This window comes from Erpetoichthys calabaricus, chromosome 7 (genome assembly GCF_900747795.2).
Source record: "Erpetoichthys calabaricus chromosome 7, fErpCal1.3, whole genome shotgun sequence".
In the NCBI taxonomy this organism is placed as follows: Eukaryota; Metazoa; Chordata; class Cladistia; order Polypteriformes; family Polypteridae; genus Erpetoichthys; species Erpetoichthys calabaricus.
In genome coordinates this window covers 27,347,214-27,367,257 of record NC_041400.2, presented here as the reverse complement: position 1 = coordinate 27,367,257, position 20,044 = coordinate 27,347,214, and the positions used below count along the sequence as shown (strand labels likewise).

At 39.0% G+C, this 20,044-nt stretch overlaps 1 protein-coding gene across 1 annotated transcript in view; it reads right to left on the bottom strand.

Moving 5' to 3' along the window:
* hsdl2 (hydroxysteroid dehydrogenase like 2) overlaps nucleotides 1–20,044 on the bottom strand; it is a 64,692-nt gene that overhangs the window by 7,784 nt on the left and 36,864 nt on the right. The window contains exons 6-9 of the mRNA XM_028804894.2: nucleotides 19,783–19,881; nucleotides 12,709–12,903; nucleotides 11,279–11,350; nucleotides 7,199–7,339 (exon numbers count right to left, since the gene is read on the bottom strand). Coding sequence (XP_028660727.1) covers nucleotides 7,199–7,339; nucleotides 11,279–11,350; nucleotides 12,709–12,903; nucleotides 19,783–19,881 — 507 coding nt within the window. The remainder of the gene's footprint in view (nucleotides 1–7,198; nucleotides 7,340–11,278; nucleotides 11,351–12,708; nucleotides 12,904–19,782; nucleotides 19,882–20,044) is intronic.

Here is a 20,044-nt window from a genome sequence, read left to right as displayed (position 1 = left end):
GTATATTACATTTTACAGATAAATTGTTAAGTTCATTTAAATAATGTATACTGTTAATAATTAAACATATGGGGCCATGGTGGCGTGGCAGAAGCGTTGCTACCTCACAGTAAGGGGGGTCACATCCTGGGTGTCCCCTGCCTGGAGTTTGTATTTTTTCCTGGTGGGTTTACTCCGCATACTTTGGTTTTCTTCCAAAAGCATGTGAGATAATGATAGTAAATTGACGCTACTTGTGTATGGGTATGCTCGATTTCACCCTTCAATGAGCTGGCACCCCTTCTTGGGACTGTTCCTGCCTCATGCTCGATGTTTGCTGGGATTGGTGCAATGAAGATTTTTCAGTGTTCCTTAAAATTTCTGAAGAATCGGCATTCTAAGCTTACAATTGGTTTTACATTAATTACAGACGCTTGTTGTGTAGCAATTGGTTACGAGGAAAAAGAAAACAGAATCACAGGATTTGGGGGCCGGTATGTTTGGCAGAGACAGCACTGCTGCAATAAACTAATCCATCCATGGTTGTGCCCGTCCTAGTAAGCATTGTGCATGAAGCAGGAACAATCCCTGGATGGGGCACCAGCTCAACGCTACTGCTGCACCATTGTGCCCCCACATGTTTAATACATGCTTTAATGAATTTCATCATGAAAATTATATCAAGTATACATCTTAGTATTTTAAAATGTTCAGAGAGCTGTAAATGTACGAACACAATGCATTCTGTGTGGAGATCACTGCCTGTGTGCTCCTATCAGCATAAGAGTAAGCCTGTTTAAGAAGAAGTAGCAATTAACAATTGGGTCAGGGAACAATACAAATCATTTAATGTGTTATTTTAGTTACAATGGGGTTTGAGAAACTAGTGTAAATTAAACATCAATTTTAAGATGTTCTACTTTAATGACAAAATAAACTACAAGGTTAAAAGTGGAAATATCGGCTTTAATCTCGATATCGACATTTTTTTTCCTCCAGACAGTGGGCTGCGACTCCTCTTTTCACGCCGACTTTGACATCTGACCTCTATTTTTTTGTATTTTAAGCACTGTGCGACTTTATCAACTTGAACTTCACACCACTCCATCAATTTCCTTTTGTTGGTTATACCACTGCTTAAGCTACCAAATAGTACATTTTCCTTGTCAAATTCTTCTTTTTTGCACATGCTTTACCATTGTCTTTTAACAAAACACTGAATGGAAGGGTCTATATATAGTGATTTGCATATTCAAATAGGTATAATTCTGGGAGGAGTCAGGGTGGGGCTGTAGGTTCACTTATGTGCATTAAAATTCATCTTTGTTGGGATTGATAAAGGGAAAGTGCACGGAACTTTTCTAACATGCATTTTTATGCTTTTAAATTTTTTTTGTGTAAGCACATTTCTATTTTTTTCTGTATGCCATGTTTTAGTGTGCTTGGCATACTGTCCCCTATGTTTTCACTTACTTATGGAATAATTCTCCAGGTCATATTGCTTGCCTATGATTAATTACTTATCCAAGAGATGGCTTTTAAAAGCCAACATAGTGTTCAGAGATCTGGGACATAAAGAGTTAAGATATTTGTACAATACAGTATGGAGATGATGAAATGATATTATTAGAGAGCATGTAGGCAGAAAGAGGTACAGTAGAACCTTGGTTCACGAACGTCTCGGTACACGTACAAATCGGTTTTCGACCAAAAAGTTCGCCAAACTTTTGCCTCGGCTCATGACCAGACACTCGGTATACGAACAAGCCAGGTTCTCTTTCGGTTTGTACATGTTCAGTCTCTCCTTGTCCATTTCCTGTGCAGCAAGCAAGGTAGAGCGAGAGAGCGCGACACACACACGCACACACACAGGCAGCACACGAGAGAGAGCCGCGTACACACACAGGCAGCGCAACAGAGAGAGACAGACACGCGCACACACACAGGCAGCGCCAGAGAGAGACAGACACGCGCACACACAGGAGCACGCTAGAGAGACACACAGACACACAGGCGCTCCAGGCTCGCAAAAGAGAGAGAGAGAGCGAGTGAGAGAGGGAGGGACGCATAAGGTAGAGAAGGCTTGTTTTTGTTTTCACTTCTGTTGACAGCGATCGATTCGTAGCCTGCATTGTTGCAATGTTACTTTTCTTGGTGGTTTATTAAATTACGGATTTTTCAAATTTTCATTTTTTCCCCTGTGCTTAAAACTCATTAAAAAAAGTGTTTTTAGCCAGTGGTTGGTAGCACTATAGCGCGAACTATTGCAGTGTTAGTTTTCTCTGTTGTTCAAGGTTTCTCAGTGTTATTCAATGTTTTTACATTTAGTTTACTGTTACACTTTGCATTCTATGGTATAATTAACTATATTTGTGCTTAAAAATTAAAAAAATATATATATTTACATACAGTTCGTACGGTCTGGAACAGATTAATTGTATTTACATACAATCCTATGGTGGAAATTGCTTCGGTTCATGACCAAATCGGTTTACGACCAGAGTTTTGGAACGAATTATGGTCGTGAACCGAGGTTCCACTGTACTTTTAAGCAAAGTTATGCTGAGACATTTGTGTATGAAGTTGAACTTCATCTGCACTTGCTTTGTTGACCACTTCTGTGTATGTATTTGTATTTCAACAGGTAATGGATTAAAGCAAGTTATGCAGTCACCACTTCTGTTCACAATATAAACACTATATTCACATTCAGTACATGAACATGGTTATTAAATATTGCATGTCTAATCATACCAAATTATTTGTATAATTGAATATGAAACGAAGCAGCAAAACACAATCTAAACAATTCTGTTTACAAATTTATCCATATAAAATGCATCCTGCATTGGTGCTCAAGTAAAATGTCTTCTGGCATCCACAAGAGGGCTGCAATATCTGATGAACAAAGGTAACAAGATGCACAAGGAGAGGGGGACGTAAGGGCCTGCATATCCAGTGAAGAGGTTCCTAAATGCACAATGTGATCAAAACAAATGGACTTTCCATTGTACCATTGTGCCCGCTTTAACGAACGGGTGTTTTGCTATGCTAGTTGTTTATAATAACAAAGAGTAAGTTAAGTACAATAAAAACCCACAGCACCTGAAATCTAAATTTAAAAATGTGTTAAATCGTGTAATATTTAAAAACATTTGAAATACTAAAGGGCGGCATGGTGGCACAGTGGGTAGCGCTGCTGCCTCACAGTTGGGAGACCTGGGGACCTGGGTTCGCTTCCCGGGTCCTCCCTGCGTGGAGTTTGCATGTTCTCCCCGTGTCTGCGTGGGTTTCCTCCGGGCGCTCTGGTTTCCTCCCACAGTCCAAAGACATGCAGGTTAGGTGGATTGGCGATTCTCAATTGGCCCTAGTGTGTGCTTGGTGTGTGGGTGTGTTTGTGTGTGTCCTGCGGTGGGTTGGCACCCTGCCCAGGATTGGTTCCTGCCTTGTGCCCTGTGTTGGCTGGGATTGGCTCCAGCAGACCCCCGTGACCCTGTGTTCGGATTCAGCGGGTTGGATAATGGATGGATGGATGGATGAAATACTAAATGTTACAACATGCCTTGCTGAAATTAGACTTTTATCGGCTAAATTGTCATTTGTTGCCTTTTTTACACTTATCTAGGCACCATATTAAAACATCTTTTTCTGATCATGAGGCTGCTTAGAGTATCACTTGACTTGAACTCCATTTTGTTTTTGTTCACAATACTAAACATTCTCTCACAGTCTGCCCTGGAATGACAGAAGACCAGTTTGGCTTTGCTGACTTTACCACAACATGGACACTTCAAAATTCCTGAAGCCGTACCTCATAACTGGTTATGGGAAATAAAAACCTTCACTAACTGAGTTTGTCCAAAGTGCTGCAGCTTTGGCTTATTTCACAGAACGAAAAACAATTTGCACAAAAATAAAGAGAAAAATTGTTATTACAATAAAAAGGAAAGTTCCTGTATAAGAAGTTTAAGGCTTAGGTATCTTGTTATACTTCTTTAAGCTCCTATCCTGTACTTACATGGCATACATTTGTACAATCGGAAAACTGTATGACACTGTCCTGTTTGTAAGATAATCTAGGTTAGGGTTATTGGAGGATGCTTGTCCACAAGGGACAAGGAGCACTAGCACACTCCACCCGTAAAAAAACATTTTTAATTTTAAGTACCCAAACATCCAGTATTAAAATCATTCTATAGTATAAATTAATAATCCCCTAAGAAATATCCCTAAATATAAAAAGATCAAATGGGCCTATTCATAATTTTATATAAAAATTAAAGGTCAAACAAGTACGTTAAAATTTATATTTAAATACCCACCCCTTATAAAGACCTACCTATCCATTAATAAATAATTCTAAAAAGCGCCCTGAAACCTATTATAAAACGGGATAAAAAAAAGGAAATACTACTATTTTAAAGGGTATTTATATAATTAATAAATAAAGAGATAGATAGATAAAACCAGTCCAACTATACAAAGACCCTTAGGTTAGGTTAGCTAGACTTTATCATCCCAGAGGGAAATTTCTTTACAGCAGGAAAGTACAAAACGGAAGACACTGTTACAGAGATCCAATTGATAAACAGAGATACTGTACAACAACTACTCTCTACTCTGAAAATTAGAAAATTAAACCTGTTTAGTCTCAAGCAGAGGAGACTCTCTGAGGACCTAATCCAGGTGTTTAAAATCCTCAGAGGCATTGATAAAGTAGATCGAACAACATTCTTTCATCTTAAGGGTGAATCACATACTCTGGATATTAAGGGGAAGTGCATTTAAGACTGAAGCCAGGAGGCACTACTTAACGCAAAGAGTTGCAGGAACAATCTACTGAGTAGTTGAAACCGAAACCTTGACATCCTTTAAGAAGAGTCTGGAGGAAATATTGGGACAGCTTAGCTATTAGCTAAACAATTGAGCTTGATGAACTGAATGGTCTCCTCTCGTTGGTCAGATTTCTTGTATTCTAAAGATTCAAAAACTAGCAACCAGTGTTATTATAAATACACACACTCAAGGTTAGTATAAAGAAGAATTACTTTTAACAGTACACAACATATTAATTTAGAACTTGGCATTTAGCAGCATCCCTACAAGTAACAGAATTAAAAATGCTTAAAGCTCTAGGAATAAAAGAGTTCTTAAATCTGTTGCTCTTTACTTTCAGAAACCTAAATCTGCAAGTCTGATGGCAACAACCAAAATTTTATTAAAAAAAATTGAACAGTTCATACTTCTAGCAGTGAGACTATGTTCCTAATTATCTAATAAAAATTCTGTTTTTACAGAAATAGCCAATAAAGTTCTATTACATGTTAGCTTAAAGGTGGTAAAAGGTCCTATCATTATCTACTTGAGTATGTGAAATTGATATTCTATTCAAATTAAGGCAATGCTTATGAATTTCAACAGTAACTTTTTAAGATTGGCTCTTACACCACCCATCGTGAAATTTCACAGGAGCTCCCTTCAAAGTAGCAGTTACTAGCTGGAGAATTGAAAGATCACTTTAAGATAGATTAACCTTTCTGACTTGTAACATTACTGTAATTTTTTACTTCATTTCTTCACACAAAATAAATAGATTTAAAAAATGTGTTTGCCAAAGATGACATCTTGAGGTATAAAAGATAGAGGGGCATCACTGAGCCTGATACCCTGGACACAACTAACACAAACACAGTCACGGGTTCAAATACTGTGGTTTATTTTTTCCAGTATCTTTATAGGCCCTTCTAGAATCCTCTGTATATCACAGCATACCACACAAAAAAAGATGTTCCTCTTTCTCTGTCCTACTCCTCTTCCTCCAAGCAAATGTTGTCCTCTGCCTCCAGACACCAAATTGCTCAGATGAGGTCGAGTGGCTTCCTTTATTGAATTCTGGTGCTAGGGCGTAGCCTGCTGGAAGCACTTCTAGGTCAAACAGAAATCCCTGAAAGTAGGGATTACTAATCCTGGCAGCTCTCCCTGGCAGCCCCCACAAAACCCAACAGGGCTGCCCCACTGGATAACAGATCCCAGCATGCCCTGCGGGTGTCCGTGTGGGAATCCTAACCCAGGGATGCTGCCAACAAGCATACTGGAGGATAAAGGATCCAAACATTGGTGTCTCCCCTTATCCTTTTATTATATTGGCCTCCCAGTTGGGTAAGGATTTCTGTTCCCTCCCAGCTGGAAAGCCCATCTGTCAATTTTCCTTTATTATGGCATCCCATCCGGGCACAGAATCATCCTCCATCCCCTTTGGGACTCCTGGCCAACCACTAGGTTACTCACGGAGGTAAAATTGTATTTTAAGTAATGGTGTACTCGCACAGTGCATTTCTTTTGCTATTAATTTTAACAAAAAAGTGAAGGCAAATATTTATTTTTCTACAAAAGCAAGACAACAGTAGGATTTCAGGTTTCTCCCAAATTTCCAACTGAAAGGGCATGTGAGCAGAATGAAATGGGAAGGTGGGTCATCACAAAAATGCATAAAAACTCCCAAAGAACATGAAAACACCATAACTCTTTTCCAGTAAGATTTGATGATGTAGATGCATGATGGCTTCCAAACTTAAAACAAGACTTAAAACACAATGTACATGCTAAACAAAGTAAACATAAATATGCTCCCATACATTATTTTATAACAGAATTTAAAAAGGGCTTTTCAACACTGTTATCAATAGGTGAAAAAAAGGTTCAAAATCAAAATGTTTCCAACAAAATTACAACTGTAGGCAGGCATAGGTGCCCACATTGCAAAGAAAAAAAATAACACTTTGAAAACCATTTGACCCAATTCAGGGTCCTGAGGGCTTTGGGTAACACTGGGCACAAGGTAGGAACAAACTTGTATAGGGCACCTATCTTTTACAGGGTCCACACACACACACACGCCACATACAGGGCCAATTTAGAATCACTAATAAATCTTATACCCACATCTTTGGGATACAAAAGAAATAATTCCGTTTCTCAATTATTTGTTAGACATCAAGAGTTCTTGAAGAAAGACAGTATCACAGCAAAAGGTGGTGGCCTTTCAAATAGAAAGCTACATCTACACAAAAGCAAATGAATGAATAAAAAAATTAAATAAAGGCTTCCTTCAGCTGCTTTGCTGCATACAATACAAGCGACATTTCTGTGATATGAAAAGTTTCTATTCTGCAAATGACTGCAAAGTGCAAAGAGATGATAGTGAATGAGAAGTCCTTACCAGAGAGGTCAAATTTATAAATGCCTTGTGTAGACTTGACAACATCAGGGTTTAGAATCTCTTTTATAATTTCAAAGGTCTCAGTCACAGGGCTGCTGCTCTCCGTCTTGGCTTTTCCACTTTTAAATGCAGGAGAAGCACCTGTTAAAACACAAAATATGCCTGTTAACAAGCAAAACAAAGTTACAGCAAATCACACCACAGGATGTCTCCTGAAATATTCTGAATCAGAAGTCAAGAGTAAGGAAGACACAGCCTGTGGCCTCCTCAGAGGATGCAGCCTTGCTGCAGAACTGAGATTGCATGACTCCATACAGATAAAAAACAGGGGCTAAGAAGAGGCACGTGATAAAAAGTGGATTCAAAACTCTCACAGTCTGCACACTTTATTGTGTTGTAGATTTAATTTTAAACGGATACATTCTTCCCATCAGTCTACACTTAATAACTCATAATAACAAAGTGAAAACATGTTTTCAGAAAGGTTTGCAAATACAGGTAAAATTCCATCCATCCATCCATCCTCTTCCGCTTAACCGAGATTGGGTCGCGGGGGCAGCAGCTTGAGCAGAGATGCCCAGACTTCCCTCTCCCCGGCCACTTCTTCTAGCTCTTCCAGGGGAATCCCAAGGCGTTCCCAGGCCAGCCGAGAGACATAGTCCCTCCAGCGTGTCCTAGGTCTTCCCCGGGGCCTCCTCCCGGTTAGACGTGCTTGGAACACCTCACCAGGGAGGCGTCCAGGCGGCATCCTGATCAGATGCCCGAGCCACCTCATCTGACTCCTCTCGATGCGGAGGAGCAGCGGCTCTACTCTGAGCCCCTCCCGGATGACTGAGCTTCTCACCCTATCTTTAAGAGAAAGCCCAGAGACCCCGCAGAGGAAACTCATTTCAGCTGCTTATGTTCGTGATCTAGTTCTTTTGGTCACTACCCATAGCTCATGACCATAGGTGAGAGTAGGAAAATAGATCGACTGGCTCAGCTCCTTTTTCACCACGACAGACTGATGCAGAGCCTGCATCACTGTGGACGTTGCACCGATCCACCTGTCGATCTCAGGTAAAATTCCATTACAACCAATATCTTTACAATGAAATTTTCATTACAACGAAGTATTTTTATGGTCCCGACAGTTTTCCCATATGACACAAGTCTATAGAAATCTCGTTACTATGAAATACATTCAGCAGATACTTTCATTACAGTGACGTGCGCAAAAGACTTTGAAATGCCTGAATGAATCATCCACAGAGCAGTTAGTTCTGTGGTCACAGCTCAGTTGTGCACAATGATCCCCAAACAGAAACATTGTAAAATTTTTTTCTTTCTTCGAACTTTCCTCGTACTGTTTTTTTTTTTGTGGTTTTTGTTTTTGGTGGTTTTCAGTGATACCTTTTGCTTATTGCTTGTCAACATTTTAAAAACATTCGTTGGAATTTAACTCAATGTCACATACCTATAGAAAAGGCAGACACGAAAAAACGATAACAGTTCATATTAGAAAAGACAAAAACTTTTAATTTTTGCAGCTCTCGATTGCAGCAAAAAGAAAAAAGATGTTGCCAGTGAAATTGGAATTTTGCCATCGACACTGTCAACTTTCTTGAAAGACCGAGCAATAAAAAGAAAAATCTCAGGTTGCAAATGTATGTGAACTGCTGCATTTGAAGACATTGAAAAAGCAGTTTATATGTGGTTCAGTGATACTCATTCAAGAAACATTCCTATTAATGCGGCACTCATTCAAGAAAATGTGAGGTTTCTAAACTCTCTTGGAACCTCCTTCAATTGGACTTCATGCCGAAGAGCGTCCTGAAGTGTGATCACCGCATCTGTGGAAGACTGTTTATCTGTTGCCAGGGCAACAACAGACTCACAGCTCTGCTGCGTCTCTCCGCCAAAGCAAACAGAAGAGATCTCGATGGGTGATGCAAGGAGCATTGTAAATGCAGGGAACAGGATTACTTGGCCACTAACCTGGCCACGACCCTGCCTGACTGCTGTGTCTGTGTATAGGAGAGTGGCAGATCCTGCTACAATAAATAACCCTGCTGTTCCTGTCTCAAGCTGAATAAAGCTGGTTTTGCTAAAGTACTGAGACTAAGCCTCGTGTTTTGGGGTGTAAGACAGGGACTTATAGCGCAACCCCGATCTTTTATGATTTGCTTCTGTGGCACTTCACTGCAGCGCTGTGAGCCTGCTGTTGCCCTGCCCCGGCAACAAACAAACAATCTTCCACAGATGTGGCAATAGTGCTTCGGGATGCACTTCGGCGTGTCGCCCTGTTGGGTGGGGGGGGTGGATCCCAAAAGAGTTCAGAAACCTCACAATATGAAGAAGAAGGATGATTCAGCTTCTGATTGATCTGTGCTGCCCACAACATGCCTCCGCATTTAGATAATGTTTGCGTTGAATTCCTCCCACCCAATTGCACAGCAGTGTTTCAGCCATTGGATCCAGGCATGATTCGCACCCTGAAAGTGTATTATCGCAAGGAAATGCTGAGAAAAATTCTCATCAGCATAACTTGTAGACAGGAGAAGATTAAAATTAACGTGAAAGAAGCTATCGAAATAATTCAAACACCTGGACACAAGTTAAAGAAAGCACTATAGCGACAAATACAGAATCTCATTACTATGAAATTTTAAATAAAACGAAATATTTTTTAGGTCCCTGGCAGTTCATTGTAATGGAATTTTACCTGTATATTAAAAGTCAAAACTGAAATCAGTTAATTCATGCAAGTACTGTATTCAGACCCTTAATTCAGTACTAAGCAGAAGCCCCTTTGGCAGCAAATACACCTTTGAGTCTTCTATGGTAAGTCTCTACAAGATTTGCAAGCCTGGATTTGGTCAGTTTCTCTCAAGAACCCATAATTTGCAAGGGAAGCACCTGTAAACCACCATCTTCAGGTCTCTCCAAGTATATTCTTTAGAGTTGGACCACTCAGGGACAGTTAGAGTCTTGTTCTGAAACCACATCAACATTGTCTTTGAGGTATGCCTCAGATCACTGTTGTGCTGAACGGGGAACCACCAGCCCAGTATGAGGTTGTGTGAACTCTGGAGCAGGTTTTCTTCACGAACCTCACACTGCTTTTGGCTGCATTCATCCTTCCCCCAATTCTGACCAGTCTCTCAGTCCCTTCCACTGAGAAATATCCTAATAGCATGACTCCACCATGATTGTATTTGGCAGGTGATGTGCAATTTCTAGTCTTTCAATGACATAGTGTTTGGGGTTCTGCCCAAAGAGTTCTATTTGTTTCTCATCAGATCTAAGAATCTTTTTCCTCATGCTCTCAGAGGCCTTTCGATGACATCTGAAAACTCCAAGTGGGAATTAGCCATCTTTCTGAAAACAGGTTTTCACTTTGTTATGAGTTATTAACTGTAGACTGATAGGCAAAAATGGCAAATCTATCCATTTAAAATGAAATCTACAACACAAGAAAGAGTGCAGAAAATGAAGGGGTGTGAGTACTTCCTGAATCCCCTGTAAATGATTGATTGGAGGGAGTTATGACTGTCACAGTCAACAGCTAAATTGAACTGAAAATTGAATGTGGAAGGGAGTCTGTGTTAGCAGACATCTGTTGGTCATTCTACTGTGAAACATCTCCAGGGGATAAAAAACTACCACGCAACTATTTTTTGTAAACTAATTATATGTATAATTTATATTTTTTTCAAGTCTAGATAATTAATATTAAAAATATATTACTTTTTTATCTAAAATAGTGTTTTTTCATTTTAAACTTTCATCTCTCAAAAACTGGATGTGATGGAGCAATTCTGTAGCCAGATTTGGATTCAGCTCCCTCAAATCTATGAAGAATGCCCTCAGTTTTTGAAGGCAGTGAACCAAAACAATTAATGGAGGGTTGTTACTGTGGCTGAGTGTGCAACATGGTCTCTTCAAACTAAACTTCTTACACTCACCAACAAGCACTTAATGACCAAAAGAATGTATTCAAAAACCACAGAATGAATCTTTAGGATGCCCAAGCGCTATAGTATTTTCGATGCTAATCCATGAAAACAAGTGCCTTCTGACAGCCATTTAAACACTTACCATATTCTTCCATCTTCTCTGCCAAAGCCTCTGGTTCATCATCAAGAAAGAAGTCAGGAAGTAGAGGGTGACCTTTGCAGACATAAAAAATTGAAAAATTAAAACAAATTTATGGTGGAGTTCTCTATGAAAATGCTCTCTAGTAACAACAGAGACTTCAAGCAAATTTTGAAAGACAGATCAACCCAAATAAGGGAAAGAGCTCCAACCTCTCACATTCTCATAAAATAGCACTTTTCTCATAAACGCCATGATAAAAAGTTTAAATAGCAATAAAAAACAACAAACTAGTGAATTATAAATCCTTACAGAATCTACTTTATACTGTAATGAAAATTTAAATTGAACAATGGAAGTCACTGAAGATTCATAAGTATGTCAGACACAAGGTGTTATGGTGGCGTGGTGCTTAGCTCATGGTCCATTCTCCGTCTGTGTGGACTTTGTATTTTCACTAAATATTTTTACGGGCGTTGTCAGGCTCCAGAAGTGTGCCTCTGCACATGTTGCCCATCTTGCACCCAGTGCTGCCTGGATACAATAACAAGAACATTTATTTATATAGCACTAAAAGAAAGAAGAACACAATTCTGTCACAGCAGTCTGTGACTCATCTCAACAAAATCAAACAGTTGATTTTTCTTAAGTCTTAGGTGCAGGCTCGTTTGTATACCAAAGCTGACCAACAATGAGCACACACCTGGAGATACAATTCAAATAATGCAGCTGAAAGGAAAGAAGAAAAGCAGGCGTTTTGAACCACAGAAGAGAGGCTTGTCTGTATGACGTCTCGTGCTCATCATGCCATGACAGAATGAAAAAGAAAAATAAAGGAACAAGATTGTGAATGAACTTGAGATATCTGGAAAGCACTTGTCCAAGCACCAGCACTCTCAGTTAGCACGCTAATTGGCTGTCAGAATGCAGAGTGCTTGTAATACCTTGGAAATTTGAAACAGTGCTGAAAAGTTGTCAGAGTTGTGTAATTTTTCATCTACTGTGAGTCCTAGTTGTGTAATGGCAATGAGAACCAGCAACTGCAGCTGTTAAGTTTGACTTGCATCCCAGTTACAAGTTTATTAATGGGCCACTGGCTTTAGAATGCAACAGAGAAGTGAAGGAATAAAAATTTGCCTTAGGGACAAGCCTGGGAAATCTTGCAAGACATTTACTATGTTAAACACAAACCTGGGCAGGGTAATGTATTTTTTCAGCTAAAAAAAAAAAAACTTAACAAACAAATATACATAGTACAATAAAATTATCAGATTTTACTTATTCAAATATCTTCCCATTATATTAGTTATAAACCCTGTCTTTATTCCCTTTATTTTATCTCAGTTATGAGTAAATAACACACAATGACCTAACAATATACATATACATGTGCATTCAGACGTCAAGTTAAATGAAAATATATTACGTCTTACCAGGAGCTACTGCATACACATCAAAATCTTTGATTCCTTCTTTCCGGAGCAGATCTTCATCAATGACAAAGTTGCCAGTAAACGTTGCAGGGCGGCTCAGAATGGAATAAGCCGCGTCCGCCATGATGTCTGGCTTTCGACACTGCTTTCCCACTCCTCCTCCCCCCAACATTTCCATGGCAGCTGTCAATATACCTGTTCAGGAATAAAAAAGTTATTAATGACATGAATCACAGACCACTGCCTCAGACATGCCCTCATCTAAAAAACAGGCGGAAGTCCACTTGTTTACATTAACTGTGTTCCAACTGCTCAAGACGATTTTATTGAAGTTTTGGATCCTGGCTTGTTACTCAGTTTAGTATGAAAATAGATAACTGGTTGAGAAATGTCCAACCCAGACAAGAATGAGCACACTTGGTGATGCAGGTTAGTATTGTTATTTTCTCCCCTTACTTTGTACCCTCTTTGTTTTTTCTCATTCCCTTTTTTTCCGTGAAAAGCCTGCCTCTATGTAGTACAGCAAATAGCATAAAGGAGCATACAAGGCTTTTCCTATAACGTAGAGTACGTTTAATCTGGCAGTGCGAGTGTTACGCTTTACCTCCCTATTCTGGAATACTATCACCGCTCTGTGCTCCAAAAATCCAAATCAGCATATTCAGTTCTAAGTTTGTGTATCCTCTATATCACACACCATGACTTGGGTACAGACCCATATTGCCATCACTGCTTTTAAAACACTCCTGAAACGTTTCTTCACATTTCTGTGCTGTTTCTCTGTCTCCTCCTTTGATTTTCCATACAGATATACACCCCTCATATTTTTGTCTTAAATCTCTCTGCTCTACCTCCTTCCCAGAATACCACTGCTGTCAAGCTGGCACTGGCCTCTTATTAGAAAGATTGGCACTGCCACCGAGCAGCAAGCTGCCAGCTGCAAATCTAAAAGCAGAAGCTTATGCACAAATGAATCACTCGATGGGGTCTTACACCTCTAATATTAAAAAATGGATGCCTGTTGCTTGGCTTAGTGGCTGTTGGTTGGTGACTGTGATGTAGCAAATCATGACCATGCTTTTGTTATCTTTAGAGGGAATAAAAAAATTAATTTTACCTGGTTTGCCAGTGTTTGTCGCTTTTGGGTACAGGGGCTGAGGTATCCTCTGGGTTGTTCTCTAGACCAATGACTTAGATTGGTGGGACCTGAAAAGGAGGTATGTGGAGGGGCAGGACTGGAGAGACATGCTGAGCATGTGCAACAGTACCGTAGTAAATTTATAAATGGACTCAATCACGTGGCGGGGTCCTGAGTGACCTTGTTTTCACTGTCATGTGATGTAATGAGCAGTATAAAGGTGAACTGGGAGATCAGATCAAGAGAAGCACCAGAGAATAACAACCAGATGAGTGAGCTCACAATTTAGTCGTCAAGCTTGAGCCATTTAGCAAGGGATGAGAGTGTCAGATAAAGCTCTGGATGGCTGGAAGTAGGACAGATCTACAGTATATTTGTTTTAATGCATGTATTACTGATACACCAAAGTTTCTGGATTATACATATGGAGTGACATTATTAAGAAGTTTTTTCTATGATCTGCACATAAAACTATTTGAAGTCAGACTGGTTGTGTCAGCCTACTCACTAATTTACTGGTCGTTGGTCCAAATACAATGTCAGGCTCTTTATTTTTTTTATTTATTTTTTTTTTTTTTTTGAGAATGCCAAACATTGCCTAGTGGGGGCCAGGTGGTCTCGTGGCCTCAGAACCCCTGAACATTTAGTTTTTTTCTCCAGCCCCCTGCAGTGTTTGTTTTGTTTTTTTCTGTCCTCCCTGGCCATCATACCATATTTTGTTAATTACTTATTGCCTAATTTTATTTTTATAATTTTTTCTTTCTTTTTTTCCTTTCTTCATCTTGTAAAGCACTTTGAGCTACATCACTTGTATGAAAACATGCTATATAAATAAATGTTGTTGTTGTTCCAGTGACACTGTTTTTTCTTGCTAGTACTTTCTTAATTTTTTTTATTTTTGGTCTGTACTGGGCTGCTGGTCTCTCTTCATGGCACCTCAGAAATTGGATATTTATCATTTCCCTTAACATTTTCCTTACAAGGTTATTTTTTCATTTACGTTCCTTTCAAAATTAATATTATCTGTTTTTGCATTGTCTTTATTCAGCCCAATAAATCATTGATAAAAAAGGTGACACTGAGAGAAATAGTGACTATCCATCTTCACCACCACTCAACAGCATGGAATTGTGGAATCCCCACAACTAATTTCTGATGGCATGCAGGGCAAGAGAACTGACCACAGCATGATAAAAAAAAAATATTTCATACACGAGCATGTACTCATCCTCAAGGTACTGCAGTAAATGACATTCTTCAATATATACAATAGTCATTGTTCACATAAAACAAAAAAGCAAAGAAAATATGGAAATTCCACATCTTGATGCATAAAGAAATTGTGTGGCAGCCTCAGCTATGGGATTGTTACTTAGCTGATAACCAGAAGATGTATTTCTCTCTATTATAAAAAAAAATCTTGGGAGGGAGAGTCTAGGGAGACGAGACGTGATCTTCACGGAAGACACTTAAAAGACCCGCGAGACGAAAGAGATTCACTCAGGACTGTCTCGCGGGGACATAGAACATGAGATTCTTGCAAGACACGCCCTACTTACAACCAATATTAAATAAGACCACGGGCAGCAAAACACTCAGTCGTGTCAAGGCTTTGAGCACACACAGATCCAGGGCTCTCAGCACATATAAAGTGTATAAGGACAATACGTTATAGTTGAAACGTCAATGAATAATCAAAGAAGAAAGAGCAGCACGGAGAAAAGAGACCCAAAAGCATTGGAGAGAAAAAAATGCAAAAAAGAAAAAGAATAATCAAGGTGCAAATTCAGAAAATAAGGAAAGTAATAATCAGCCCGGAACAAGTGGAATTGAAAAAAAAAGCACGTCCAATCGGGCTCAGAAATAAAAGACAAAGTAGAACTTCATAAAGACGTTCAAAAACGTTGGTGCGATACACATGCAGAGAAAGTTAAAGAATATTAAAGCAGGAAAATTAGAAAGTACAAAAAAAAGATAGTAAAGATCGCAGTAGCGCAAACAAATGGAAATTATTACTCGAAAAAAGGGAAAATAATCACCATGGACCAGGTGTAATTGAAAAAAAAAAAAAAAGGACAAAGCGAGGTCAGAAATAAAAGACAAAGAGTATAAAACAAAGTAAAACGTCATAAAGAGGTTAAAAAACAAGGGAGGCAAACACATGCAGAGCAGATTAGAGATAATGAAAACAGTGGAATTCAAAAGACTCAGAAAAAAAAAAACGTAGGTGCAATACACATGCAGAGCAAGATACAGAAAAAACAAAAGTGTCAAAAAACAAGAAAGTAAAGATCACATTAGCGCAAACAAAAAGAAATTATTACTCAGAGAAATAATGGTAAATGATCGGACGTATTAGAAATTATTTCAGCCAATAATGGACACAAATCCATACGTCCAAAAGTATCGCACTTTACATTAAATTTATCTGCAAAACACGAACAAAGAAATTTTCTTGGATTTCTATATGAATCAGAAAGACCACGCATGCATATATAATAAACCAACATGTGATGAATTTTCAGCAATAATAGTTTCGAAAGACCGAAATATATCAAAAACAGAGTAGATATTCGTGTTTATCCAAAAGCAAAACATGAATCGACATTTCTGTCTAATAATTCACCACATTCGGATCCATTACTCTTTCCTTTGCTTTTCCCAGATGGAGAAACAGGATGGTCATACAATATGAAACACACAAATTCAGAAAAATGAATAACACCAACACAATATTTTGGGACAAAATTAGCGATACGTTTCAATGTATTTAACCCACTTCTGTCATCTCAATGTCTAACGCAACATTACATTATTAATGCATATCTAAAAGTCGAAGCTAATCATCTCTTCATTAAATCGAATCAAGCTAAACTCAGAATGGAACATATGCAAGGTCTCATTGATCACGTTCAAAATTCAAATATCAACAGTTCAGACAAATTCAAAATAGATAAAGCAGTAATATTATCATCATCATATCAAGGTAGTCCAAGAGCACTGCAACAATTATATCATGATGCAATGGCAATATCCAGAACTATCGGTCGGCCAGATTTATTTATTACAATGACGTGCAATCCACAATGGCCAGGAATCCGGAGGTTCTTGAAAACAATGCCACCTGGTACATCAGCTCTAGATATTCTGACTTTCGTAAGTAGATTGTTTTATCAGAAAGTCTTAATTTTATTGAAAGAACTCGAAACGGTGTTCGGTCAAAAATCCGAGCATACATTTACACGATTGAATTTCAAAAACGGGGTTTGCCTCATATGCATTTATTGGTTACGTTGCAAAAAAAATTATTAACTGCTGATGATGTACAGTGGTGTGAAAAACTATTTGCCCCCTTCCTGATTTCTTATTCTTTTGCATGTTTGTCACACGTCCTGCGGTGGGTTGGCACCCTGCCCAGGATTGTTTCCTGCCTTGTGCCCTGTGTTGGCTGGGATTGGCTCCAGCAGACCCCCGTGACCCTGTGTTCGGATTCAGCGGGTTGGACAATGAATGGATGGATGGATGTTTGTCACACAAAATGTTTCTGATCATCAAACACATTTAACCATTAGTCAAATATAACACAAGTAAACACAAAATGCAGTTTTTAAATGATGGTTTTTATTATTTAGGGAGAAAAAAAATCCAAACCTACATGGCCCTGTGTGAAAAAGTAATTGCCCCCTTGTTAAAAAATAACCTAACTGTGGTGTATCACACCTGAGTTCAATTTCCATAGCCACCCCCAGGCCTGATTACTGCCACACCTGTTTCAATCAAGAAATCACTTAAATAGGAGCTGCCTGACACAGAGAAGTAGACCAAAAGCACCTCAAAAGCTAGACATCATGCCAAGATCCAAAGAAATTCAGGAACAAATGAGAACAGAAGTAATTGAGATCTGTCAGTCTGGTAAAGGTTATAAAGCCATTTCTAAAGCTTTGGGACTCCAGCGAACCACAGTGAGAGCCATTATCCACAAATGGCAAAAACATGGAACAGTGCTGAACCTTCCCAGGAGTGGCCAGTCGACCAAAATTACCCCAAGAGCGCAGAGACGACTCATCCGAGAGGTCACAAAAGACCCCAGGACAACGTCTAAAGAACTGCAGGCCTCACTTGCCTCAATTAAGGTCAGTGTTCACGACTCCACCATAAGAAAGAGACTGGGCAAAAATGGCCTGCATGGCAGATTTCCAAGACGCAAACCACTGTTAAGCAAAAAGAACATTAGGGCTCGTCTCAATTTTGCTAAGAAACATCTCAATGATTGCCAAGACTTTTGGGAAAATACCTTGTGGACTGATGAGTCAAAAGTTGAACTTTTTGGAAGGCAAATGTCCCGTTACATCTGGCGTAAAAGGAACACAGCATTTCAGAAAAAGAACATCATACCAACAGTAAAATATGGTAGTGGTAGTGTGATGGTCTGGGGTTGTTTTGCTGCTTCAGGACCTGGAAGGCTTGCTGTGATAGATGGAACCATGAATTCTACTGTCTACCAAAAAATCCTGAAGGAGAATGTCCGGCCATCTGTTCGTCAACTCAAGCTGAAGCGATCTTGGGTGCTGCAACAGGACAATGACCCAAAACACACCAGCAAATCCACCTCTGAATGGCTGAAGAAAAACAAAATGAAGACTTTGGAGTGGCCTAGTCAAAGTCCTGACCTGAATCCAATTGAGATGCTATGGCATGACCTTAAAAAGGCGGTTCATGCTAGAAAACCCTCAAATAAAGCTGAATTACAACAATTTTGCAAAGATGAGTGGGCCAAAATTCCTCCAGAGCGCTGTAAAAGACTCATTGCAAGTTATCGCAAACGCTTGATTGCAGTTATTGCTGCTAAGGGTGGCCCAACCAGTTATTAGGTTCAGGGGGCAATTACTTTTTCACACAGGGCCATGTAGGTTTGGATTTTTTTTTCTCCCTACATAATAAAAACCACCATTTACAAACTGCATTTTGTGTTTACTTGTGTTATATTTGACTAATGGTTAAATGTGTTTGATGATCAGAAACATTTTGTGTGACAAACATGCAAAAGAATAAGAAATCAGGAAGGGGGCAAATAGTTTTTCACACCACTGTAGATCGTTTTACCTGTGCTGAGATTCCAAACAGAGAAACCTATCCTGAATTATGGTACAAAGTCATTAAACACATGTCTCACAGACCTCATATAAAAGATTCAGTATGTTGGGACTCGAAAGAAAGAAAGTGTTTAAAAAAATTTCCAAAAGCTTTCGTTCAAACAACAGATATGACTAAGGCTGGCTTTCCAGTTTATCGCCGAAGAGATAATCGTCACGAACAACACACTTATCACGAAAAGAAAGATGGAAAAATTGTGATGATCGATAATTCAATGATTGTACCATATAACCCGTATTTGCTAAAAAGATTTGATTGTCATATTAATGCTGACTATTAAAAGTGTGTATCCGGAAAACCAAACACGGGGGTTGGCGAGCGAAGCGAGCAGGTCATATTAATGAAAATGTTTTGGTAATATGGTGGTGCCATGGCCTCACTGCTCCAGAATCCTGCACAAGAATTCTGGTCCAGGTGGTCTGTGTGGACTCAGTAAATTCTTGTTGTCTCTGTTTGTTTTTTTTAGTCATCTGGTTTTGATACCACATGCCAAACACATGCACATTATGTTAGATTTAACTCTAAATTAGCTTGATATGATTGATTGTCGGTGTGGGAATGGCGGCGCCATCCAAGGCAGGTTCCTTTATTACTATTTTGCAAATGATGCTGCCATTAAAGACTGGCATCCACAACCCAGAACTTGATTAAACGTGTTTTATAAAGGATGGATAGATGAAAATATTTCTATGAGGACAGCCTAAAGCAAACCAAATTCAATGAGGAAAGAAACAGTTTTAAATGAAATAAAATTAAAGGGAAAACATAAAAAATTATTATACCAGTTCTTGGCCACAATGCATTAACCGCAATTTCTCCTTTGAATTCTTCTGCCATTCCCAGGACACACATGGACATTCCATATTTGGCAATAGTGTATGCTAAAATAAAGACATGAAAGTAACAATTTAGCAAATGGAAATCGGTAAACCGGAAAGGATTTGCTGTGATGTAGTCATCTCTTTTGGGAAAAACTATCTTGTTCTTGATTAATTTAAATAATGAGATTGCAACAGCATGGTGTTGTAAGTAATAATGAAACTG